The sequence below is a fragment of the Dreissena polymorpha genome, chromosome 1 (genome assembly GCF_020536995.1).
Source record: "Dreissena polymorpha isolate Duluth1 chromosome 1, UMN_Dpol_1.0, whole genome shotgun sequence".
In the NCBI taxonomy this organism is placed as follows: Eukaryota; Metazoa; Mollusca; class Bivalvia; order Myida; family Dreissenidae; genus Dreissena; species Dreissena polymorpha.
In genome coordinates this window covers 198,924,694-198,951,908 of record NC_068355.1, presented here as the reverse complement: position 1 = coordinate 198,951,908, position 27,215 = coordinate 198,924,694, and the positions used below count along the sequence as shown (strand labels likewise).

At 38.0% G+C, this 27,215-nt stretch overlaps 3 protein-coding genes and 1 long non-coding RNA gene across 7 annotated transcripts; all 4 read right to left on the bottom strand.

Moving 5' to 3' along the window:
* Positions 1-2,399: 2,399 nt before the first annotated feature.
* On the bottom strand, positions 2,400-9,097 carry LOC127864557 (uncharacterized). Of its 3 annotated transcripts, XM_052404301.1 has the most exons (4): positions 8,944-9,097; positions 7,405-7,495; positions 4,750-4,890; positions 2,400-2,559 (listed from the first exon to the last, which is right to left on the bottom strand). In XM_052404301.1, exons 1-4 carry the CDS (start codon positions 8,983-8,985, stop codon positions 2,432-2,434), a joined length of 402 nt encoding a protein of 133 aa, XP_052260261.1. In that variant the 5' UTR covers positions 8,986-9,097; the 3' UTR covers positions 2,400-2,431. The 3 variants fall into 3 exon arrangements, 1 of the variants encoding a protein (XP_052260261.1); XR_008042076.1 differs by lacking the exons at positions 7,405-7,495; positions 8,944-9,097 and adding an exon at positions 5,841-5,895; XR_008042077.1 differs by lacking the exons at positions 7,405-7,495; positions 8,944-9,097 and adding an exon at positions 5,752-5,798.
* Positions 9,098-11,863: 2,766 nt separating this feature from the next.
* Positions 11,864-13,906, bottom strand: LOC127864559 (serine protease inhibitor Cvsi-2-like). The gene is made up of 3 exons (XM_052404302.1): positions 13,762-13,906; positions 12,815-12,973; positions 11,864-12,068 (listed from the first exon to the last, which is right to left on the bottom strand). Exons 1-3 carry the CDS (start codon positions 13,808-13,810, stop codon positions 11,956-11,958), a joined length of 321 nt encoding a protein of 106 aa, XP_052260262.1. The 5' UTR covers positions 13,811-13,906; the 3' UTR covers positions 11,864-11,955.
* Positions 13,907-17,695: 3,789 nt separating this feature from the next.
* LOC127864554 (uncharacterized) lies at positions 17,696-21,781 on the bottom strand. 2 transcript variants are annotated; one of them, XR_008042075.1, is made up of 3 exons: positions 19,410-21,781; positions 18,610-18,750; positions 17,696-17,884 (listed from the first exon to the last, which is right to left on the bottom strand). XR_008042075.1 is itself a non-coding variant. In XM_052404298.1 (3 exons), the coding sequence occupies exons 1-3, from the start codon at positions 19,453-19,455 to the stop codon at positions 17,754-17,756; spliced, it is 318 nt and encodes a 105-aa protein (XP_052260258.1). In that variant the 5' UTR covers positions 19,456-19,573; the 3' UTR covers positions 17,696-17,753. The 2 variants fall into 2 exon arrangements, 1 of the variants encoding a protein (XP_052260258.1); XM_052404298.1 differs by having other exon boundaries at positions 19,410-19,573.
* A 2,422-nt stretch (positions 21,782-24,203) lies between these two features.
* On the bottom strand, positions 24,204-27,215 carry LOC127864560 (uncharacterized). The gene is made up of 2 exons (XR_008042078.1): positions 26,798-27,215; positions 24,204-24,382 (listed from the first exon to the last, which is right to left on the bottom strand). It is a non-coding gene; the product is annotated as an uncharacterized LOC127864560 (long non-coding RNA).

The following is a 27,215-nucleotide window of genomic DNA, read 5'->3' as shown; positions in this document are numbered from 1 at the left end:
CTCAATTTGAAACCTTAAATAACAATAATTTCTTTAAGGCCTTTTTGGTTCACTTTTTGGTACGATTTGGGGTCGTTTTGGTATTCGGCCTTTTTGGTATGCGGCCTTTTTGGTTTTCGGCCTTTCTGGACCTAAACCATTTAGACGGGTTATATTTTCTAAGATTTTGTTCACTCCATTTAGTGCAATTTGCAATTTGCGATGCGTTATGGGAAAACGGAAGCGTTACACAAGGAGGAAAACAGACGTATTTTTGCTGAGAAAATCATATAATGCAAGGAGATAGAGTACCATTCGCTACAAAATAATTAATTTCTTGTCGTATCTTGCCTGAGGTATGCAAATACATGCAATATGGCGTTTGTCGTTGTGTCTATGTTGCTGCATTGGTCAAGAAAACTGCACATGCATCGCGAAAATAGATGATGCGGACAGAATTTATTTGACTCTGTTAGGTATATGACTTATGTCTTTAGTTATGTCAAAAATTCTATGTGTATGAGCAGGTCAACGCCCTTCATGCTTTTGCCCGTATAAACTGCATCTCCGATATCGGCTGCTTTCTACTTACGGTCTGACACCATTTCGATTGTTTTGAAGAGTACTGCGTATCGGTGTATTCACGATTAGCTCCCTTTTAGACTACTTAACTAAAATTGAGATCTTTCATTGGTGTCATGCATAAGAGTAATTGTGAGTTAAACAAAATACAACAACTTTTACCATTTATTTAACGATGTTGTGTATGTATTTACTATATATATATTTATAAAAAGATATATGCTCATTATAATAAAGTGATTTCATAGAGTCATGGCTCTCAGTTTACTCTGGTATTCCATATATCCTTGCAGCTTTGCAGACTGACATCCCATTTTCTCTGACATCATAGTAAACTTTTTCCATTAGACTTCATATTTTCTTCTCTTCAACTTAATTTTGGTGATAATGGGCAACGGAAAATAAAAATATATTTATTAGAAACAAAAAGGAAAATAGCAAAGAAAAAAGCAACATTTTATTTTAATTGACTGGTATGAAATTTTAGCGAGTATTTGTATTCCTACCCATTAATGTAAACACGTCATCTAGCAAGCGCACCGCATATTGACGTCATTTTACGATGAAATGCTTCCATTCCGTAAAAATAGCTATCGAAAATAGTGAAATTGTCTAACAATCCTTAACACAACTTAAGGAAATTTGTAAGATTTTGTAAAATGCTTCGTATTTTGTTAAAAAAAAGATCTTACTTACACGAAGAAAGACCATTTGTGGGATACTTTTGTATTAAATACCGTGGAAAAACAAACGTGTAAACAATGGACACGGAACTAAGTAACGTGGCAGATATTTGGCATGTTTCGGATTACACCGATACGTCGTACCCACCGATACGCAGTACTCGAAGTATATAATTTAAAAGCATCAGCTGTTACGAATTGGCAGTAAACATATGTTTATAAACATATCTTTGTTTTACCACGTGAAGATTCCATATACTACTATGACTAAACATTCAGGGTCGAATTAGATACTTTTCGTTTCTTTCTGTTACATTATGATTACCTCCTTTAGTTTAACATTTGCAAGTTAATCATTAGGAAATGTTACTTGTAATTCACAAAGTTACTTAATGTTCGTGTTAGAAGTGATTTATTAAGCATTTTATCGAGCATGTGATATTTAAGGAACGTGTCTTGTAAAGATCCTGTATATAAACTCGTCTCGTTTCTGTGGCAGTGATGGGGAAATTCATGATCCGTAATCTCCATAGAGTACGGAGGGCATTCGGTAATTTTCATCAATTACGAAGGAAATTCGGAAACTCCGGTTAATTTGCGACTCGTGACTTTCCGATTCGTTTACTAGGCGGCGCTCGGTTCGACAGTATATAAAGGCTGGCAAACTGGCAAGTTGATAACTTCGGCTAGTGCAGTGGTTGGTACATTCGCTTCTCACCTAGTCGACCCGGGTTCAATTCCCGTTTTCGGCAACATGTGAATTTGGTTGGTTGTTTCAGGTGGGGTTTCCTCCGGGTACTCCGGCTTCCCCCCATAACACAAGACCAAAATAAATAAATATGTTTAAACTACAAGACCAGATCAAATTAAAAAAATCTTTTAGTAACAAGAAAATAACCGGAAATTGTAGCTATAATTCACAATTCGTCCCAACTTTCGCGAGTCTAGAAAGTGTATTTAGTAGGAGCTGCTAGGACTCACTCCGGGTCCACACATGTTGCCTCTGGCTTGCAAAGGACATCATAAGCGTCGAAATACACACACGCACGCACTCGCGCGCACACACACACATGCACACACAAACACACGCACATACACAAATACACGCAATAAAACTCACACACAAACCCGACAAAACAGCATCAACAGCTAAGAAACTGCTTATAATAGTTTAATACTCGTGAACACTACACGTCACTTTTTCCAATGGGAAAGCGATCGCAAATACACCTTCCGTCGTAGCAGTGGCGGGCGTTGTCGGGGCACGACAGGGAGGGCGCCTTGTCACCGAAACAGTCCGACTGTAGCACGCACTCTGCAGAGCAAACAACGTGTAGAGTGAGTGAAGAGGGAACAACGTGTAGAGTGAGAGAAGAGGAAACAACGTGTAGAGTGAGTGAAGTGAGAACAACGTTTAGAGTGCGTGAAGAGGGAACAACGTGTAGAGTGAGTGAAGACAGAACAACGTGTAGAATGAGTGAAGAGGGAACAACGTGTAGAGTGAGTGAAGAGGGAACAACGTGTAGAGTGAGTGAAGAGAGAACAATGTATAGAATGAGTGAAGAGGGAACAACGTGTAGAGTGAGTGAAGAGGGAACAACGTGTAGAGTGAGTGAAGAGGGTTAACGTGTAGAGTGAGTGAAGAGGGAACAACGTGTACAGTTAGTGAAGAGGATTAAAGTGTAGAGTGAGTGAAGAGGGAACAACGTGTACAGTTAGTGAAGAGGGTTAACGTGTAGAGTGAGTGAAGAGGGAACAACGTGTAGAGTGGGTTAAGAGGGAACAACGTGTAGAGTGAGTGAAGAGGGAACAACGTGTAGAGTGAGAGAGAAGGAAACAACGTGTAGAGTGAGTAAAAAGGGAGCAACGTGTATAGTGTGTGAAGAGGAAAAAACGTGTAGAGTGAGTGAATAGGAAACAACATGTAGAGTGAGTGAAGAGGGAACAACGTGTAGAGTGATTGAAGAGGGAACAACGTGTAGAGTGAGTGAAGAGGGAACAACGCGTATAGTGAGTGAAGAGGGAACAACGTGTAAAGTGAAGAGAAAACAACGTGTAGCGTGAAGAGAAAACAACGTGTAGCGTGAAGAGAAAACAACGTGTAGCGTGAAGAGAAAACAACGTGTAGCGTGAAGATAAAACAACGTGTAGCGTGAAGAGAAAACAACGTGTTGCGTGAAAATGAAACTTGTAGCGTGAAGATGAAACGTGAAGAGTGAAGATAAAACGTGTAGCGTGAAAGAAAGTGTGAAGCGTTAATGCGAAAAAAAGCATAGCTTTAAGAGGAAATAGCTCTAAGCGTTGAAAAAAACAACATGTAGTACGGAGAGGAGAGGACATGAAGATTGAATATCATATGAAACATGAAACAATTCAAAATGTGAAGATTAAGCAACGTGCATTGTGAGTAGGAAGCAACGTGCATTGTGAGTAGGAAGCAACTTGCATTGTGAGGAGGAAGCAACGTGCATTGTGAGTAGGAAGCAACGTGCATTATGAGTAGGAAGCAACGTGCATTGTGAGTAGGAAGCAACGTGCATTGTGAGTAGGAAGCAACGTGCATTGTGAGTAGGAAGCAACGTGCATTGTGAGTAGAAAACAACGTGCATTGTGAGTAGAAAGCAACGTGCATTGTGAGTAGGAAGCAACGTGCATTGTGAGTAGGAAGCAAGCGTGCATTGTGAGTAGGAAGCAACGTGTAACATAAAGAGGAAAAACGTGCTGTGTGAAGAAGAACCATGGAGTTATTGAAGTGGAAACAACATGTGGGGTGCAGAAGAAACTATGAGTAGTGTGGAAAGACGAGACGGTGAATGGGAAGGGAAAACTGTGTTGCAGGCATAGGAAACAACGTGTAGCGTTAAGATGACAAACGTACGTTATAAAGACGATACTTTGCGTAGCATAAATATGAAACAACGAGTAGCTCAAAGAGGACATAACGTTTAGCGTTAAAATAAAAAAACTTACGTTATAAAGATCATTCATTGCGTGGCATATATAAGAAACAACGAGTAGCTCAAAGAGGAAACAACGTTTAGCGTTAAATTGAAAAACGTACGTTATGAAGATGATCTATTACGTAGCATGAATAAGAAACAACGAGTAGCTCAAATAGGAAACAACGTTAAGCGTTAAATTGAAAAACGTACGTTATAAAGATGATACATTGCGTAGCATAAATAAGAAACAACGAGTAGCTCAAAGAGGAAACAACGTGAAGCGTGGACAGAAAATAAAGTGGAGTATGGAGAGGAAACACGTGCAGCTTAAATAAGAAATAACATGTAGCGTAAACATGAAACACTATGTTGCGTGACCGTGTAACAACGAGACACGTGCACAAAAACAACGTGTAAACGTGGAGCATGAAAAGGAACATGTTTAAACAGGTGACACATCGTTTGAACCTGTGATAACTCAGTTCAAACAACAGAGACAACCGTATGCAATAAGTGAAACATTGCACCAATGATCATGAACCTGAAACATAAACCACTATTACCTCCTTGTTTGTCTCCACAGGTGCATAGACCGCCATTGGCGACGATTCCCGCGCCGTCCGGATGTTGGCAGATTACTTGGTTGCCCGCGGAACACAGGGTGCTTCTACAGTCAGTGTTGGTTGTGCATTGCTCACAAAGCACTACGGAAAAAAACACTTTTCAATTTGAAGTAAATTAATGTCACGTGAGACCGGGTCTCATTGCTCACAAGACATTCTCTCCCATGTAACGTTTGACGGGGTCCTATGCCCCGTGAGACCGGGACCCATATCACATGAGACCAGTGCCCATGTAACGTTAGACCGGTTCCCATATCACGTTAGACCTGGTCCCATGTCACGTGAGAACGGATCCCTTGTCTGGTGATACAGGATCCCATGTCACGTTAGAAGGTTTCCCATTTTTGAGACCGTATCGCATGTCACGCGAGATTAGGTCCAATGTCTGGTGAGACCGGAGCCCATGCCACGTGAGATATGGTCCAATGTCTGGTGAGACCGGATCCTATGTCACGTTTGACTGGGTCCAATGTCTGGTGAGACCGGATCCCATGTCACTTTAGACTGGGTCCCATGTCTGGTGAGACCGGATCCCATGTCACGTGAGATTCGGTCCAATGTCTGGTGAGACCGAATCCCATGTCACGTTAGACTGGTTCCCGTGTCTTGTGAGACCGGATCCCATGTCACGTGAGATTTGGTCCAATGTCTGATTAGACCGAATCCCATGTCACGTCAGACTGGGTCCCATGTCTGGTGAGACCGGATCCCATGTCACGTTTGACTGGGTCCCATATCTGGTGAGACCGAATCCCATGTCACGTGGGATTTGGTCCAATTTCTGGTTAGAACGGATCCCATGTCACGTTTGACTTGGTCCCATGTCACGTGAGACCGGATCCCATGGCACAATATTACAAAACTTATTTTAATAAAAACCTCGTTTGCTTAATTTACGGTATAAACGATCCATGAAGTTCAAAACCAATAATGATGAAATACATTCCTATGTCTAGTGGTAGCATTATTAATATGAAATTCTATTCGACATTCATGTCTTATAGTATATTCAATTATATAACGGTGCATACAATAACGTTATTGGTGTATGTCACTGAGTACATGTGCACGTAGCATTTGTCTACATGTAGCGAGGTTAAGAATGCTATCATTGTTGGATAAAGAGGGGACTTTGCGGCATCAATCTCAAATACTATATCATTCGAGTTTTGACAATATCTTTCAAAAATATGCATCTCGTTAAAGAAAATTATTGGACTTATGAAACCAATGAAACCATAATTGATATATGAACAATGCAGTCGAAGTGTTATCCACTATTACGTTTGTTGGTAATTGTAGATTTCTTCCTTCAATATCTAAATGATCAGTGCGAAAATATGTAAACACAAGACCTGTTCAACATTTGATAAATACCATTGGATCTGCGTTTGTTTGTATGTTTTATGTATATATTAGTGGTAGTAGTAGTTATAGCATAGAAGCATCAGCAGCAGCAGCAGAAGCAACAGCAGCAGTAGTAGCAGCAGCAGCAGCAGCAGCAGCAGTAGCAGTAGTAGTAGTGGTAGTAGTAGTAGTAGTAGTAGTAGTAGTAGTAGTAGTAGTAGCAGTAGTAGTAGTAGAGTTAGTAGTAGTAGTAGTAGTAGTAAGTAGTAGTAGTAGTAGTAGTAGTAGTAGTTAGTAGTAGTAGTAGTAGTAGTAGTAGCAGTAGTAGTAGTCACGTTAGTAGTAGTAGAGTAGTCGTAGTAGTAGTAGTAGTAGATAGTAGCAGTCGTAAGTAAGTAGTAGTAGGAAGTAGCAGTGTAGTAGTAGTAGTAGTCGTAGTAGTCAGTAGTAGTAGTAGTAGTAGTAGTAGTAGTAGTAGTAGTAGTAGTAGTCGTAGTAGTAGTAGTAGTAGCAGTAGTAGTAGTAGTAGTAGTAGTCGGTAGCAGTAGTAGTAGTAGTAGTAGTGTAGTAGTAAGTAGTCGAAGTAGTAGTAGTAGTAGTCGTCAGTAGTAGAAGTAGTAGTAGTAGTAGCTAGTAAGTAGTAGTAAGTAGTAGTAGTAGTAGTATAGTAGAAGTAGTAGTAAGTAGTAGTAGTAGTAGTAGTAGTAGTAGTAGTAGTAGTAGTAGTAGTAGAAGTAGTAATAGTAGTAGTTGTAGTAGTAGTAGTAGTAGTACTAGTAGTAGTAGTAGTAGTAGTAGTAGTAGTAGTAGTAGTAGTGGAAGTAGTAGTAGTAGTAGTAGTAGTAGTAGTAGTAGTAGTAGTAGTAGTAGTAGTAGTAGAGTAGTAGTAGTAGTAGTAGTAGTGTAGTAGTAGTAGTAGTAGTAGCAGCAGCAGCAGCAGCAGCAGAAGCAGCAGCAGCAGTAGTAGTAGTAATAATAATAATAAAAATAATAAATAATAAAATAATAATAATATAATAATATACAACAATAGCTACTGTTGTATGTTTTTTACCGATGGCCACAACACACAGATAGACAGCGATTCCTATGACAATTCTCATATTTATGACTGCACGATATATCCGAGTGAACTCAACTGAACGTGATTTTAGACTGTCCAGCCCTTATATACTCCAGTGACCGTGTTGTCCGGTCAGTAATACTTTAAATGTTCAAAGCATTGGGGGAAATTGAAAGATCTTATACCTGTTAATAGTAAGCGCCGGTTGCTTTGCGACATTCTGTACAGTTCCGGTCGGGTGATATATAGACAGTTTGGAATACCGCACAGCAGTAGCTGTAACCGAGTATAGGTGTGGATCAATTTGATTGTTAACAGCACATTTCTCTGTTGTTGGTACTCGAAGGCATTACTAATGAACGATATGCAGCATATTACAGAAGTTTTTATATATTTTAAGGTGATATTTTGAGGTTAGAAAACCTGATTACATATTGGTAACTTCTTTTCAAAGGACCAACATTTCAATTATATATATTTCGAATTTGAAAATATTTGAAAATATAGAATTACATTTGCTGATTTACGCTCAATGGTTTGATTACGTCCAAAAAAGTTAAATTTTTAATAATTGACCAAAGTTATGAAAATACTACTTTCAATTACATATGGATGAAAAACCAACATTGAAATGAAGTGGTCGTTACCAGCACTTTCATTGTCTGCTACGAACTTCTATTAATAATATAAGTTGTATCTGGAGGTACCGTACATGTCAAACACGATGCGCATTTTCACCTATATGATAAAAAATATCAGCTTCTTCTTTGGAAAAAAACACAACTGGTCTAGTAATGAGCCCTATTAGCAATTTAAGCACAATACTGCGATACTCTATTTGTGTCGATAAATCGACACCTGTATTTCATGTAGTAAAACATTTGCCTGTAAACAGCGCAATATTCAAGCATTTTATTTGACTTGGTAACAAACATGTATATAGTAGTGGTAGTATTAACAGTACCGGTAGGAGCAGTAGCACCAAAAATATTTTTAAGTGCCTATATTTAAACACTATATATGTGTACGGAAAATGGTTTAATGATGTACATACCACATTGTTTATGAAGTAAACACTTCATTGTTTTATTTTTGGCGCCCAAACGAGATTTATTTTGTTTCATACGGGAATGTACGTGTTTATTTGAAATGTTAGTGTATGGTTGTTATAATGTGCCCTTCCCAGTAAGCAAGCAAACGCTAAACGTTGGTCAAGTAGTAACTGATGTTCAAAATGCATAATAAAGATTCAAAACAATGTTTTCTATCATTATAATCCGCCAGTGCACAAACGTGAACGTTTAGGCCTTGTTAAGTTAGTTAAGGTCTTTGAACTGCTGTGTTCCAAAGCGTTGGGACCGCACGTCAACATATTGTTTTTCATTCTTCAGGTGTTCAATTTTTCTGAATTTGTTTTTTCGTGATACACATATCTAATTCCCAAACCGTCATTGCGATTTAAATGCACACAGGGAATCGTTTTTTGTTAAGAAAGTACAAAACGAGCCTTCAATAAGTGTGACTGTTTATGACAAGTAAATACTAGTGCTCGCCCATTTTAAAAGTGAAATATGTAACCTTTGTATTCAGCATTCTTTGACCTAACCCTGTGACCAATGAATTCAGGACTCTTTCAGTAAGATAAAGTATACCAAGTCAATTTCGGTTTTGTCATTGTTCTATGATTATTGTAGAACTCAATGTCCGTTTTCCTAAATACTTACCTCCGAACACTGCGTCCCAGTACAAACGACACGCGGTGACATTATCAGCGACACGAGCAGTCCCCTTTTAGAGCGGCACACGGGCCAATGAGCGCACCTGGCGTCTCCCACGGCACCTTGGCGTAGATAAGCCAACCTGTTGTACTAACTGTCTTATTTCACGCATTGAACGAATTATATTGAGCCATGCTCTGTGAAAAGGGGCATTAATGCATGCGCGTAAAGTGTCGTCCCAGATAAGCTTGTGCAGTCCGCGCAGGCTAATCAGGGACGATACTTTCCGCCTAAACTGGGGTTTTGCTAAGAAGAGACTATCTTTTAACGAAAAATTCAATAAAAGCGGGAAGTATATTCCATGATAAGCCTGTGCGGACTGCACAGGCTTATCTGGGACGACACTTTACGCACATGCATTAAACCACTTTTTCACAGAGAACGGCTCGTTTGTATTTTAATCCCGGGCTGTTGTATCAAAGCTTTTTGTTACCCAGGCCGCCCGGTTTTATGCCGTCACTTCCTACGGGGTGTTGGCATATGACCTCGCTGTTTCCGGGGCATATTGTTGCGTTACAGTTCGTATTGGTGGTGCACGTCTAGGCAGAAACTGTGGACCAACACACTGCAAACAGGAGATACGTGCAGTTTGACTAACTTTATGATTACACATTTACTTAGAATGCATGTAGCCTGCAACAAGGTATTCTCGCGTTATCAAAGGAATATTCATTAACGTGTATGCACCATGTTTTTATATCGGATACATGATTTAACATATATTCATACTTGACTTAACTTCATTTCTGAATTACTTTTTATAACGCAAAACAATAAATTTTAACTGTATTGTCCACATAAACAATACCACTGTCCATTATTACTAATTATTATTGCATAGGGTCTTTCCGAGGTAAATATGTTAGAAATCATGAAAATTAAATTATACACAAACAAAGAAAGATATGAAATACCATCAGGTACAAAAATAAATAAAAAAGTTTACATCATTTTAAATAAATGATAAAAACATTAAACCCCTTTTTCACAGAGCGCGACTCGTTTGTATTTGAATCCCGGGCTGTTGTATCAAAGCTTTTTGTTACCCAGGCGGACATTGGTTTCTACTTAATTTTGACCACCCGTAAAAAGTCCCTATGTTATTTTGACAGTCCGGACATAGGTTCATACAAAGCATAGTCAGACCGATCAAAGCTTCCTTTCAGACCCGCTAACACTCCGGGGCGATAAGTTAGAGGTGAACATGCGACACGGTTTTGAAAGCTGTTTGTGCTCTGATTTTTTTTCTGGCGCGATGGCGACCTCTGGACTACGCGCAAAAAATACAAATATACCAGCCAAAACGAGAACAATGACAGTTGTCGTTATTTCGTGTTGGTGTGTTATCGTCTTTTTTGCCATATAAACCCACCAACACGCCGACACGAAATAATATACACTTATTTCATGGATGCGCGGTGAACAGTCAAAACTGTTTCCCAAGGTATCAGGGATGACTTAGGCCGAGGGCAACAGTTCCAAATGTCAGCCCTGATACCGAAGGACAACAGTTTTGACTGTTCACCAAGCATCCATGAAATAAGTGTTTTATTACCTGATCAAATTTCCAACATAGAAATAACAGCAAACTAAATTTTTATTTACACACAACAGTAATCGATAAAACAAATAATTTTGACTGTTAAACTGTAAAATGACGTCAATTTTTTGACGAAATGACGTCATTATTCCAGCGGGCAACAGTTCAAACTGTTGACCGGTCAACAGTTCGATATTCACCGGTAACAGTTTAAAACATTGCAAATTTCTTTTTCGACGAGGAAATAGCAAAAAATAATTAATTATCATTTATTTAAGACATCAGGTAATAAAGACAACTGTCAAATCACAATTGTTTTGGCGACTAATATACAACCTTTCGGCGGGTTGTCGCCTTTCAAAACCGCCAACACACCAGAACGATAATTGCCGAAGACAGCCATCAATATCTAGTACCCAATTCCGAGTCCGCTCGAATGTCAAGTAAGAAATCGGCAATAATTGTTATACATACAACACAGGAACAAATACCCGTGGCGGCAAAACATGTAGGATTGTCCATAGAGCCAATTACCGGATACTATATTTCTGGCATCACATTTCGGCTTTTCGGCGTTGCAGGCTACCAAACATATAACCTCTGATAAGACCATGTTATTGTATTGTACTTATAGGTGTTTATCATGTTACTATGTCGCAGTGACAATGAATTTGTATCTTTATCACATACCCTTATTAAGTCTGTTTGGTCCTATTAGAAAGCAATCGATAAAGTGTGTGCGGTCAAAATAAATATATTGTACATAATTGAATTAATTATATCCATGATCGGACATTTTATATTGCCTGAGCTATCTAAAGTCATAAGTATTCATTTAAATATTTATAATTTATGAAGAGGGAGGCATGAAGTATTGCAGTTGTCCGTCTGTCATTTCGTCACGAAGATTGGGATTTCAATTCCTTTATCCAACTATTTGTTGGATCTCGCTCAAACAATCACGGTTTAATTGCCTTAATGTGTAGATGTTCTTAAAAGGGATTTTTGGCCTCTACGTAATGGCAATTTGTCTGTTTCTCTACTTTATAATCTAAAGTCTCACAATTTTGTGTTTCCAACTCCACTTTAATTACAAGGGGGATCTCGTTCAAACTTTAACCGTTGAATGTCCTTAATGTGTAGATTATTCAGATACTATCCATGTCGCCTATATTTTGTTTCAAAGAATTATTTTTATATAAACTGCATGGGATAATTTGAGCTTTCATCATTTTGAACAGTTCGCAGATCAGCGACTATTAATTCCCGTTATTTTTCCATGCTCTTAAAACATGTAATTAAGTAGATCAAATACAACGGAATACAAAGCTTTTGAACCATTTATTTGCAGAACTTTTACACGGTCAATCATATTCGCACACACGCGCGTTCACACACGTGATAATTCCGGATCCCGGTTATCCGATAGGGAACCTATCGCAGATGCAGTTGTTGTCATAGCAGTGACGGGTGTTGTCTGGGCACTGGAGGTTGGCGCCCGTACCGTAACAGTCCTCCTTCGTGGTGCAACCTGGCAACAAGTGCAAGGGGCATATCAGCAAAAGTAGCGTACATTGACGAATGTATAGCGATGAATAATGCACTACAGTATGAATCGGAAAGGTATACACAATTGAATGACCTTAATGTGGAGTTAAAACTCACACACAAGACACTAATACATGTCAAGCTCTGGGAAAACCGGGTTTAATGCATGTGCGTAAAGTGTCGTACCAGATAAACACAGGGTAATCAGGGACGACACTTTAAGTCGATTCTGAAATTTTATTTAGAACAGACTTCCTTTAAACGAAAAATTCTTTAAAACCGGAAAGTGTCGTCCCTGATAAGCTTGTGTGGACTCCATAGACTAATCTTGGGCGACACTTTACGCACATGCGTTACATTCCGTTTATCCAGAGCGAGGCTAAAATATTGTCATTGTGTACAAAGTTCATACATTTACTTTGCTCATACTCATAAATGGACTCAGTACGCTCTCGGAACTGTTTTATTTAATTTCTTCATAGATGCAAACCCGATAACTAGGTGTTGACAGAGTGACCTGGCGAATAATCCCTGATTACCAACATAATGACATAATAGAATGTCGCAGTGATCATTCGGGAGTCCAGATAGACTTTCTAAAAGAACGGGTACGTCCACAGAAACATACTCAAAAGCGTCTAATAATGGAAAGTATTTCAAAACAATCGAGCTGGAAATTATTATAACAATATTTACGCAATGAAACTATAATATCGTTTTAAATCTTACTTCCGGTAGTGTCCTTGCACGTGCAAAGTCCGCCGCCCGGTTTAATGCCGTCACTTCCTACGGGGTGTTGGCATATGACCTCGCTGTTTCCGGTGCATATTGTTGCGTTACAGTTCGTATTGGTGGTGCACGTCTCGGCAGAAACTGTGGACCAACAAACTGCAAACAGGAGATACGTGCAGTTTGACTAACTTTATGATTACACATTTACAAAGAATGCATGTTGCCTGCAACACCGTATTCCCGCGTTATCAAAGGAATATTCATAAACGTGTAAGCACCATGTTTTTATATCGGATTCATGATTTAACATATAATCATACTTGACTTAACTTCATTTCTGAATTACTTTTTATAACGCAAAACAATAAATTTTAACTGTATTGTCAACATAAACAATACTATTGCCCATTATAATTACTTATTATTGCATAGGGTCTTTTCGAGGTAAAAATGTTAGAAATCACGAAAATTAAATTATACATGAACAAAGAAAGATATGAAATCAAATACAAAAATCAAAAAGTTTATATCATTTTAAATACATGATAAATAAATAACGAAAATAAATAAATATCACAGTTATTTCCCAATTCTATCCAAGTTGCATATGAAAATGTCATTTCAAGATCGATTTTAGAAGATTTTGGCTTCAAATTATGTTTTCAATCCTTTTTGAACATTAAATTATCAAGACTCGATTGGTATTGGCAGCGAGATATGCGATAATAAAATGTCATATATTGTTATAGTTTATGCGGGTAATTTGTGGAAGTTGTCTCGAACACTTGGTTAGGTATAAGCTTGAAATTCACCTAGCTTGTGCGTTTGTTCTCGTTAACATAATATTTCAATTAGAATAAAATACAATATAATCTTAAATATATGATTTAAGGACGTGCCAAAACTAAAGGAAACCCCAACAAGCATATTGTTTAAAAACCTACCAAATGTAACCAAAGCCAAACATCCCAATAACACAATATGCGCGTTCATTGTAACGTTTAAAGCGATAACAGAATAACCATGCGTAGTAATTGAATCGTGCTTTTTATACTCGCATGCTCGACTGGTCTATTATCATGGTCTTGGTGATACGGGACAAGACCAGTCCAGGCTCGGAGATGGCGGAGTATTCGTGTCAATAACTATACACAGTGACTACACGAAATAACTATACACAGGGACTACACGTAATAACTATAAACAGTGACTACATATAATAACTATACACAGTGACTGCACGTAATAGCTATACACAGTTACTACAAATAATAGCTATACACATTGACTATACGCAATAACTTTACACAGTGACTACACGTAATAACTATACAAAGTTACCACAAGTAATAACTATACACAGTTACTACACGTAATAACTATCCACTGTGACTACACATAATAACTATACACAGTGACTACAGCAAATAACTTTACACAGTGACTACATGAAATGACTATTCACAGTGACTACACGTGATAACTATACATATAGGTTGCACGTAATAACTATACACAGTGACATCACGTAATAACTATACACAGTAACTACATGTAATTACTATTCACAGTGACTACACGAAATAACTTTACACAGTGACTACACATAATAACTAAACACATTGATTACTAGGAATAACTTTAGATAGTGAATACATGATCTAACTTAACACATTAACTACACGTAAACACTATACACATTGACTACACGTAATAACTGTACACAGTTATTGCACGTAATGACTATACACAGTGACTACGTGAACTAACATAACACAGTTACTACACGTTATACACGGTGAGTACACGTTATAACTTTACACAGTGACTACACGAAATAACTTTACATAGTGACTTCATATAATAACTTGACACAGTGACTACACTTGAGAACTATACTTACTTAATATGTTTCATCCATATTTACAATACATGTATATATCATGACTATACAATTAATGCACTTATTCACTATACACAATGACTTTTCACAATGACTATGCAAAATGACTATACACAACTAGTATACACAATCTCTATACAAAATGTCCATACAAAATGACTATACACAATGAGTAAACACAATGACTTTACACAATGCCGATGCACTATAACTGAAAAAATGACTATACATAATGACTATACACAATGAATATACACAATGACTGAACACAATGACCAAACAGTGACTATACACAATGACAATACGTAATGACTATACACAATGACTGAACAAAATGACTAAACGCAATCAAGTCACACAATGTCTATACACGATAAGTATACACAATGACTAAACACAATAAACGTACAGAATGACTATACACAATTTCTATACGCAACGACGATACACAATGCCTATACACAATGACTATACACAATGACTTAACACAATTACTGTACACAATAACTATACACAATCAGTTCACACAATGACTTTACACAATGACTCTACGCAATGAATGTGCACAATGACTATACACGATGACTGTATACAATGACTATACACAATGATGACTATACACAATTACTGTACACAATGCCTGAACACAATGACTATACTCAATGACTGAACACAATGCCTGAACACAATGACTACACACAATGACTAAACACAATCAATTCACACAATAACTATACCCGGTGAGTATACACAACGACTAAACACAATTACTGTACACAATGACTAAACACGATGAGTATATATAATTACTAAACACAATGACTGTACACAATGACTATGCACAAAGACTATACACAATAACTATACACAATGACTTAGCACAATGACTGTACACAATGACTATACACAATCAATTCACACAAATACTATACACAATGACTATACGCAATGACTGTACACAATGACTGTACACGACGACTGTATGCAATGACTATACTAGAATACCATACACAATGACTATACATGATATCTATACACAATGACTAACCACTACGACTATGCTAAATGACTGAACACAATGACTATACACAATGACTATACATGATCACTACACACAATAAGTACATACAGTGACTACATACTTGTACAATTACTAGACGCGAAAAATACTGTTATAAATTGCTCTGCTACTTTTTTGCTGGAAATCGACTTAGAATTTAAAGGGTATATGTTTGATGAATAATCCATTCCTTTGTTAGTTGATCAAAGAATGCTTATCCACAATGAATACATAAACTGTTTTAGATGGAAAAGGAGGATGGCGATGAACAAATGTATCGTGAATGTCACGTGTATATTTCAACTCATCATTGCATTAAACAAAACTAGACGGAAATAAACATTGTGATTTAAATATGTACAAACACTTTGGTGAGTGCAGTATCATCCCGTAGAGGGTTGACAATAATATGTTAGAGAGTAAAAGAGTTGAAGAAGAGTCATCTGTAGACTAAAATTAACTCTATCGGCGGGAATAAATGCTGTATCATGCTTGACGTAGGGGTACACATTTTGAAAGTTGAAAATGGCAGCCATCTTTGTTTTTTGGTCTTTTGCTATGGGGAAACAAGAATTTAAGTTTCAACAAAACCTTCCGTGTTCTACTTGAGAGTATAACATTTGGAATGCTGATTAAATATGACTCTACTATTCTTTTGAATTAAATTGTTGAGGACGATTTCGCATGGCGTAACCGATAAAGATCACAAATAATTTAGATATTACTAAGCATGGTGCTATTCAGTTAATTCGATCAGTTTTGGCAATGGCTTTTAGAAATTAAACACTAATGATACAACTGCACTAATGATACAACTGCACTAATGATACAACTGCACTAATGATACAACTGCAATAATGATACAACTGCACTAATGATACAACTGCACTAATGATACAACTGCACTAATGATACAACTGCACTAATGATACAACTGCACTAATGATACAACTGCACTAATGATACAACTGCACTAATGATACAACTGCACTAATGATACAACTGATCAATACCGTGACTATACATTATAGCGAATGCTTTACACAATGACTGAGGAAGGTCAATGCGGACTCAGATCGATTGATGATTATGACTTCAACATCCCAAGATCTAGGATAAACATGGCTGAAAGATCAATAGCAGTTGTTGGACCCAAATGGTGGAATGCTCTTCTAAAGGGCTTAACCTGCGCACTGAGAGAATGACAATTAAGATCAAAACTTAAAACGCATTTGTTTTATATGACAAATGAGCTTTTCTAAATTATAGCACCGTGTACAGCGCAATCGAATAATGATAAATAATGTTTGCGCTATATATGTGTATTTGTATTTGTATTAATATTTTGATTGGTTAGTTGCCTGCACCGGTAAGAGATTGCACTACATGTTTCAGGCGATATAAATAGATTGCTAATATAAAGATGTTAGTTCAGATTTAAAACCTTGTCCTGCAGAAATTCATTCAAAGGTACAGTTATAGATAATAACTAAAAATGAAAGATAAATTCTAATATAACTGTATGAACTATATGAACAGAACATTAAATTATATAAAGTCCGCATTTATTGAAATTCTCAGGTTAATTACTATTTCATTGTTGTGTCTATACTTTGCCTCATGTTACACCGCATGGATAATTGCAAACTTATAAATCTCCCAATTCAGCTTCCAATGAAATGTAACTTGACGAGGTGGAATGTGCAAAGGACCTCTACATTTATACACTGCCAGTAGTCGGATTTTCAATGAGTAAAAAAGAAGTCTAGATGTGTGTACATGTGTGATGGTTCGATGCGCAAACTAATTATCTTTAATGGCTTCTTCAAAACATCAAGTGATAAATCAAAATGATTTCCTATTATGTGGCAAGGTAAGCAGAAGAATCTTTATTCCAACAATAAACAAACTCGAATTTATATATAATAGTTTATTTCTTGGAAATAAACCCAGTACAATAGAGGTATGAATGTCTAATTCAGAGCGGCACGTTTGCCGATGGGGAAGCGGTCACAGATGCAGTTGTTGTCATAGCAATGGCGCTGTGAGTCTGGACACTGCAGGTTGACGGAGGTTCCCAAGCAGTCGGCCCGGGTCGTGCACTCTGAAATACACAATATACGGCATTGGTGAAGCGCATTCAGCAATTCTTATACAGGGTGTTTTCCCAACGTCACCTTAGGTGTCACTTATACAGGGGGTTTATCCCACGGCAACAGATACAGGTTATACTTACTTATACAGGTTTAATGGTCCCCACGTCACTACTGATGTCACTAACACAGGTTCGTCCTATGTCAATATACAGCCATTGTCAAAACGTCGTTTTAATAATCCTACTAATCATAGTTACTTGTCCTAACGCCACTTCTGATGACACGTTTACCGGTATATTTGTCCTAACGTCGCTTCTGATGGCACGTGTACCGGTCTATTTGTCCTAACAAAAAAACAGGTGGCAGTACTACAGGTGCCACTAATTGCATAAGCATATTATTATTTATGAATAATGATGTCATTGAAGGTATTTAGTGTCAAGCTAGACTCAACAATAAATGGTATTTAGAACATTACGAGGCCAAGTACGTTATATCAACTAGGCAGCAAACTCATAGGTTTAACAATGAAGAAAATGACAGCCTTTATCAATAGTTTGATTAGTTGAAGTCTCTTTAAACGAAAATCTACCGGAGGTGGAACGTTGCGTCTCTTGTTAGCCTGCGCGGACTGGTCGGCTTGCCAAGAGCACGGCTCATGTCTATTAATCCATATTAATCTGATATAGTGTTCCCTATTACGGAAGTTGGTAGAGTGGCTTGAGATACTCACGTCCCTGCGCCTGACACGTGCACAGTCCGCCGTTCGGTTTGATGCCGTCAGTACTGTTAGGGTGCTGACAGATCACGGTGTTTCCAGTTGCACATTGGGTCGCCACGCAGTCAGAATTCGTGGTGCACATCTCCGCGGCCACTGAAACCAGGGTGTGATACAGAACAGGGATTGGCACACCGTATGTCTAAAGTGCGAAATACGTTCCTATTTAAGGTTATTTGTCGACCAATACGTTCGACGACCAAGTTCCGATTCCTAGGAATTACACAACGAGGGCGTTGTTGAAGGGTTGACTTAATATACTTAAAACAAGACTAGACTGCAGTTGTGCACTGGTTATAATGTCACCCCGCCTTGCGATCGGAAGTTTGTCTCTGATTGTTGGAGCTTACAAATAAATCGAAACATCACACGATACTCAGAACTGGTTCTACCCAGAAAAGTTACTCAAACGTGCAGACATATTTCTATGGCTTACGACACATAAACTTACAAAAGACTAATGTTATGGACAGCTACAATTGAAGGAGTTATTCCTAGAAGTTGCATAGGCCAACGTTACTTCTTACGACTTTCACAATAACACAGTATGCGCTGAATTTATGCAGTACAATTTATATAATTATTACAATGACCGAAGACACACGAATTTTCTATAAGTTTTCCAACCCGCAAAACAACTACACTTTAATAAAAAGTTGACAACAATAAAAACATGTTTAATTCATAATGTATAATTCGCCTCACCAAACACTAGTAAATAAAATAAAACATTAAAAACAGCTATTCGTATTTACCGAAGGCCAAACAGCAGGCAATTATAGCCACACAGACTGTGTTCATCGTTGGTCGTTGTGAGAGTCAATGGTATACACAAGGATAACGATGTCCCTAATATATCTTGGGCATAGCACGTTTTTATGGCAGTACATCTTATCTAATTGTACTCAAAACGTATCGCCAAAATAGGTTTAGAGGCGTGGTCCGTCATGTGCGAATAAGTCACTTGTATTGTCGGTTGTACCTTCTGAACGTCTGATGAGATCAACATTAGATGTACGTGGTTATGATTTTGATAAGTGTTTATTTCAATACGCTCTATAAGGCACATAAGGACAACATATTTTCACAATACATAAATATAAAACAAAGCATAATGTAAATATACACACGCACGCCCGCATATATACACGCACTCCCATACATACACGCGCTCCCATACATATATGCACGCATATACATTCACGCACGCCCATACATACACGCACGTCCACACATACACATACTCCTACACATACGTTCACTCACATACATACACGCACTCCCATACATACACACACACCCACACATACACGCACTCCAATACATACACGCAGTCCCAGACAAACACGCACTCCCATACATAGACGCACTCCCATACATACACGAACTCCCATACATAGACGCACTCCAACACATAGACGCACTCCAATACATAGACGCACTCCCATACATACACGCACTCCCATATATACACGCACTCCCAAGCATACACGCACTCCCATACATACACGCACTCCCATACATAGACGCACTCCCACACATAGACACACTCCCACACATACACGCACTCACATACATACACGCACTCCCACACATACACGCACTCCAATACATAGACGTACTCCCACACATAAGACGCAATCCCAAACATACACGCACTCCCACACATAGACGCACTCCTATACATACACGCACTTACATACATACACGCACTCCCACACAAACACGTACTTACATACAAACACAAACTCCCACACATACACGTACTCCCATACTACACACACGCCCACACATAGACGCATTCCCATACATAGACGCACTCCCACACATAGACGCACTCCCACATATACACGAACTCCCATACATACACGCACTCCCACACATAGATGCACTCCCACACATACGCGCACTCCCACACATAGACGCACTCCCACACATACACGCACTCCAACTTATACACGCACTCCCATAAAAACACGCACTCCCACACATAGACGCACTCCCACACACAGACGCACTCCTATACATACACGCACTTCCACACATAGACGCACTCCCACACATACACGCACTTCCATACATACACGCACTCCCACACATACACGCACTTATATACATACACACACTCCCACACATAGACGCACTCCCATACATACACGCACTCCCACATATACACGCACTCCCATGCATACACGCACTCCCACACATACACGCACTTACATACATACATGCACTCACACATATAGACGCACTCCCACAAATACACGCACTCCCACACATACACGCACTCCCATACATACACGCACTCCCACACATACACGCACTTACATACAGACACTCACTCACACACATAGACACACTCCCACACATAGACACACTCCAATACATACACGCACTCCCACACATAGACGCACTCCCACACATAGACGCACTCCCATACATACACGCACTCCCATACATAGACGCACTCCCACACATAGACGCAGTCCCACACATAGACGCACCTCCACACATACACGTACTCCCATTCATACTCGCAATCCCACAAATAGACGCATATCCATACATACACGCACTATCATACATAAACGCACTCCCATACATACACGCACTCCCATACATAGACGCACTCCCACACATAGACGCAATCCCTTACATACACACACTCTCATAAATACACGCACTCTCATACATACACGCACTCCCATACATACACGCACTCCCACACAAAGATGCACTCCCACACATAGACGCACTCCCACACATACCAGCACTCTCATACATACACGCACTCCCATACATACACGCACCTCATACACAGACGCACTCCCACACATAGACGCACTCCCACACATACACGCACTCCCATGCATAGACGCACTCCCATACATACACGCACTCCCATACATAGACGCATTCCCTCACATAGACGTACTCCCACACATAGACGCACTACCACACATACGCGCACTCTCATAAATACCCGCACTCACATACATACACGCACACCCATACATACACGCAATCCCACACATAGACGCAATCCCACACATATACGCGATCAACATATACCGGAAGTTACCGATCAGTAGACCCTATCGAAACAGGATAGATAACTTATTCGGTAATTAGAAAAAAAGGTGAAATTACATAGCATCAGAGATATAAAACATAACGATACACATACTATAAACATACAAACTAGATGTACATGGTTGTCTCTCAGACAAAGTTTGAAAAGTGCACTCTTTCACTCGAAAGTATATGTGCGATAGTTATTAGCAGATGATAGTAGATGGGTTGAACTGTTCAGAGATAAACAAAAAAACATAGTCTTGATTGGTCACGAAGAGATTCTATTCGATATTGCTCCTCATGCGATATACAGCTACACTCATTCATATATATCGTTACTTTTAGTATGATGCATAGTTTCTTAAAATTTGTTTATTGTAATGCGTTCCCAGGAAATAGAATACAGAGTGAATGATCACGTGACTTTGTGGGGTTCACGACTGAACGTTAATGGATGTAAACACACCGGTATGTGGTGCTTATCTGCCAAAAATTCGATGTGTAACTCATTTATGTAAATGATTATGCTGTACGCAACGTGAAATTTTGACACACTGTATTTGAACCTTAACCCATTTATGCATAGCGTATAGAAAAAAGGCTTTGGCAAACAGCGTAGACCCAGATGAGACGCCGCATGATACGGCGTCTCATCTGGGTCTGAGCTTTTTGCTGAAAAGGCATTTCTGTAAGAAATATTCTAAATATAGTAATAAATATACTAGACATTCCTAATTTTGGAAATAAATTGATCCAATTTAGAAGGATGAGAGAGTCCACTAGGCATAAATGGGTTAATATTAGACAATTCCGCTTATTAACAGTTACAGTTTCTTCATGGTGTACAGCTACTATAGAAATGTGTTCGCTTCTTCAAAGTTCGACATGCTCATTTGCAGCTGATAAAAAGAATTTGGTCGCTTTTATCATAATTTTATAATTTTATCGAAATCTCTGATCATTAGTTATTGCAGTTTAATATATTCGGATTATCTTATTTAATTAACATGTAAAAATTAACATCTTTGACTAGGTGCATGATCATAACTTGAAGTCAGATATTGTTCAAAAATGCATTAGAATTTATGAAACCGTTAACTTTGTTTTTTTTTTGTTTTTTTATTGTGTTATTTTGACGCTTGCGTTTTTTATGTTGCCTTATTTTGTTTATGTATTTGTCGATGATCTGTACCTGCTAAAGTCATAAATAATCGTTCGGTTCTATTATGTTATGTTCTGTTCTATTGTTTGATACTCGAATGATAAGCCAAATATTAAAAAGGTGTCAAAAGGAAAGGGTAATGGAGTTTCACTTCATTGACATAATCTTTATTTCTAAATTTGGTTGTATTCACAAGAAAATATTTTATTCTTATATAATCAAAAAACACAGTTGCTTATTTCTCACAATCCAATATATGTATTGTATTATTGAACAACTATTTAAAATCAAAATTTCTCAGCGAAAACATGTACCGGTCTTACATTCGTTTCGAAATATTTATTTGTTAAACGTTTTGCTTCAAAATATAACGGATGTACATTATTTTAGTAAAACAGTTGCGATCGTATCTATACAACACATGCAGATTCCCATCGTTATGTACATAACGCAATTGCATTGGATTATCTGTATGGTTATTCATCAACAAAGCAACGGTACGAGACTCGCAAGTAACAACTAGGGAAGTTTACTTTGTATTTTGCCATCGTTAAACAATCGCATGTAAGCATTAAGATGGTTTTAAATTGACTTTATTGGTGTCAACTTATTTTCACATTTTAATCTGAAGTTAAAATGATATGTCATGCAACCTCTAAAAAACCACCATTTGCCAAAATGCAGAAACCCTCAGAAAACAGTTTTTCGACAGATTTCGACGAAAGCACAGTAGTTCAATAAACACACCATAAACGTTCAACTTTCAACGTAGTCCTCAATGAAATGAGCAAACATGCTGAGGATACACATAGAATACACTAAATAACCGCAAAAGCAGTAGTGTGATTGCTTAATAGCTTTTAAATAAAAAGAGAAAATGACCTATATAGAAATAGGAACTACAACTAAGGAATACACAATTGTTAAGTGGAATGTAGCCTTAAGTTGGTTAAAGTCCAAAGATCCTTCACTTACACATTCGGATTTAGTTAAAACCTATTTATTTTAGCACGATTGCATCGAAAGCCTGAGGCTTCTATAAACGCTCTCGAGTCCGTTTCCTGGGCCTAGAACCAGTACTTGGTGTCTGTGAGAGAGATCTAAAGAACGCTCCTACAGTGGGGATCGAACCCATGACCTTCCGGTCGCTAGGCGGACACCTTATCCATTACACCACGGCGACGTGCATTTAATTCTTTATATTTAAGCAGCCAAGCCGGTTTTATAGTGAATTCATTTAGAAATACTAACGGACAATATTTTTATATGTGTCATACCATGAGGTATTGCTTACAGACTTATGATACAAGCGGTAAGAATACATTTATTCACAAAGTCATTAAACATCAATTATTTGCCCGCTGTTGTTTGGTTGCCGATGCCGATGGGGAAGCGGTCGCAGATAAACTTGTTGTCACAGCAATGGCGCCGAAAGTCAGGACACGGGAGGTTCGCATTAGCCCCTAGACAAGTCAGCTCTGGTAAAGCACTCTGCAACCGCAAATAACGATAATCAGTGGTGTGTGACCACGGCCCGTAATCACAGAACTCCTGAAGGAAAACTCAAGTTATGTATTTAAATACAGTCGATTGGTGTATAGCGGATTTTAGTGAGTAACGGATAGGTTAAACGTTTTTTGCAAAATACTTTTATTTCTGTTAAGATTTATAGTTTTCAATGAATTGAATACAAAAAGCCTATCATTGTTAAGTCAATTCATGTTTTTGTTGACGTGTGTCAATGTTTACAACTGTTTCTTTTTTCGAAAGCAAAACAAGGTTACGTTATGTACGCACCGTTTTTGTGACGACAGGAAAAGTGCAGACGAATGGTTTCTTGAATTTTGCAGATTTTGTTTGGTAAACATAATGTTCATTGATGTAATATTTTAGTATTATGTGTCCTTTACAAAAGTAAGAATGCTCAGAAACCAAATTGATGCGTACCATATAAAATAAGCATGAAAGCTGTAACTTGGGATTTAGTGAATAACGGACATGTGGTGACTTATATTCAGGAATGACAGGAATGTCTCAAAATAAATATAAACTCAATTGAAGTTGTCCAATACACATGTGGTTAGCGTGTGGTTATGATATTAATTAGTGAAAACATCATTTTTAATAAAAAATAATCAAATTATAACGAAAAATCGATGTCTCTAAAAACATATTTTTCACTATCAAATCTCTCTCTCTCTCTCTCTCTCTCTCTCTCTCTCTCTCTCTCTCTCTCTCTCTCTCTCTCTCTCTCTCTCTATATATATATATATATATATATATATATATATCTATATATATAACAAGGTATTAACTCAAAATGACCGAATATAGGGTGCATCGCTTTGAACAGCCATTACTTCATCAATTGTGCAGCGATTTCCATGGACTTGGTCTTATTAAACGCAGAAATGAATTTCCTTTCTAAAAAAAGTACATATATTGCAATTATTTTTACAAATGCTGTGTCAAATTTCAAGAAATAACACGATACACATGTAATCCGATAAAGACCTAAGCGATCCGGTAATGGCTGAATCAGTGTACCATGAAATTCGCGCTGTAAACAAATAATATTTTTTCGGAAATTTAAAACCGCTGGCATGTTTCAATAGGAAAGACATGTGTCTATCTAGGTTTAATGGTTTAATTACTGAATGCATGGTGTTAACGTTGAAATGAGACTCAAAGTCCTTAGTTATCCGCTATACACCAATCGACTGTACGAAGACTTTTCTGTTCTCGTGTACAGGATATTGTACATTTAAATACTTTAAAAAACGGAACAGTGGGCTCGACAAAAGGGTCGGGGTAATTTCAGGGCAAGTTCATGAAACCTGAATACAATCGTACTTTAAAGGGGCCGTCCAACAAATAAAGCGTCGTATCGACGCGATTCGATATGTTGGGAAACTACGAGGATTGCTTATATAGCTAAACAATACATTCACTCTAATGAGAACGTGGATGGTCGAGTGGTCTAGGCGGGAGGCTTTTTACTCCAGGAATCCAGGGGTCAGTGGTTCGGACCCCGTTGAGGGCTACTTTTTTCCTTTTTTTAAATTGTATTCTTTTTTTACTGGAGATTAATAGTTCAAATGTTTAAATTTATCAATATAAAGCATTTAAAGCATTTAATGACAAGCTTCAATACATGCCAAAATCTGTTGGACGGACCCTTTAAGCCTTAGGAAGTCAACCACTATTAAAAAAAACATGTCACGGGTTTTAACCCACTGCGCCACCTTTTAAGGAGATGCATTCATAATCGAAACAATGGTGCTTACAAGATGGCTCCAAGCACGGGAAATTTTTGAAAATATTGCAGATATCTAGTAGAATATTAGGTTTTATAGGTCTACATATTTCGCGTATTTATTAAAAAAACGAGCATTGTGGTTCAATTCAGAAAATATTAATTCACCCACAAAAAATTCACAAACATACAGATACAACCCATTCGGAAACGTGATGAGCTTTAAAGGTTGTCACATAGTGAAATTTCAAACACCTACTAGATGATTTGTTTATTTCCTTCCTGAAGAACAATAATCTTGCCTATTATATCAGTATTGACATAATGCGGTGGCTTTCAAAATACATGTACATGTACACACACAAATAAATTTACAAAAACATCGGTTAATGGTCCATCTACTATTTTTGCTTTTTCTCCAAAGAGGTGCAACTAATGCCAAGGAGATGGCGCTTATAACATAAGATGGCGCCTATGCATGAAATATGTTTTTACAGTCTTATTACAATAGGAGTGCGGTAGGGTCCTTCAAAATGACCGTGTTTAAACTGTTGTAAGAAAATGATATAGGACATGAATATTCGAAAAACAAGGATTATTGCGTCATCATCCACATCACTACCATTATCATCATTACTATGAACACTCACCGCCCTGTGCCTGACACGTGCACAAACCGCCTCCAGGCTTGATTCCGTCACTTCCGTCCGGGTGCTGACAGATGACGTCACTTCCGGGAGAGCACGCCGTCACCACACAATCGCTGTTGACTGTGCAGGTCTCTGATTGTACTGAATATACACGTACAAAATTTCTATTGGGATTCACACAGATTCTCCCGCATTCTCGTATTAACCATTTTTAACCCATTTATGCCTAGTGGACCCTTTCATCCTTCTAAATTGGATCAATTTATTTCCAAAATTAGGGATGTCTAGTATATTTATTTCTATATTTAGAATATTTCTTACAGAAATTCCTTTAAGCAAACAGCGCCGACCCTAATGAGACGCCGCATCATGTGGTGTCTCATTGGGGGTCTACGCTGTTTGCCTATGCCTTTTTTCT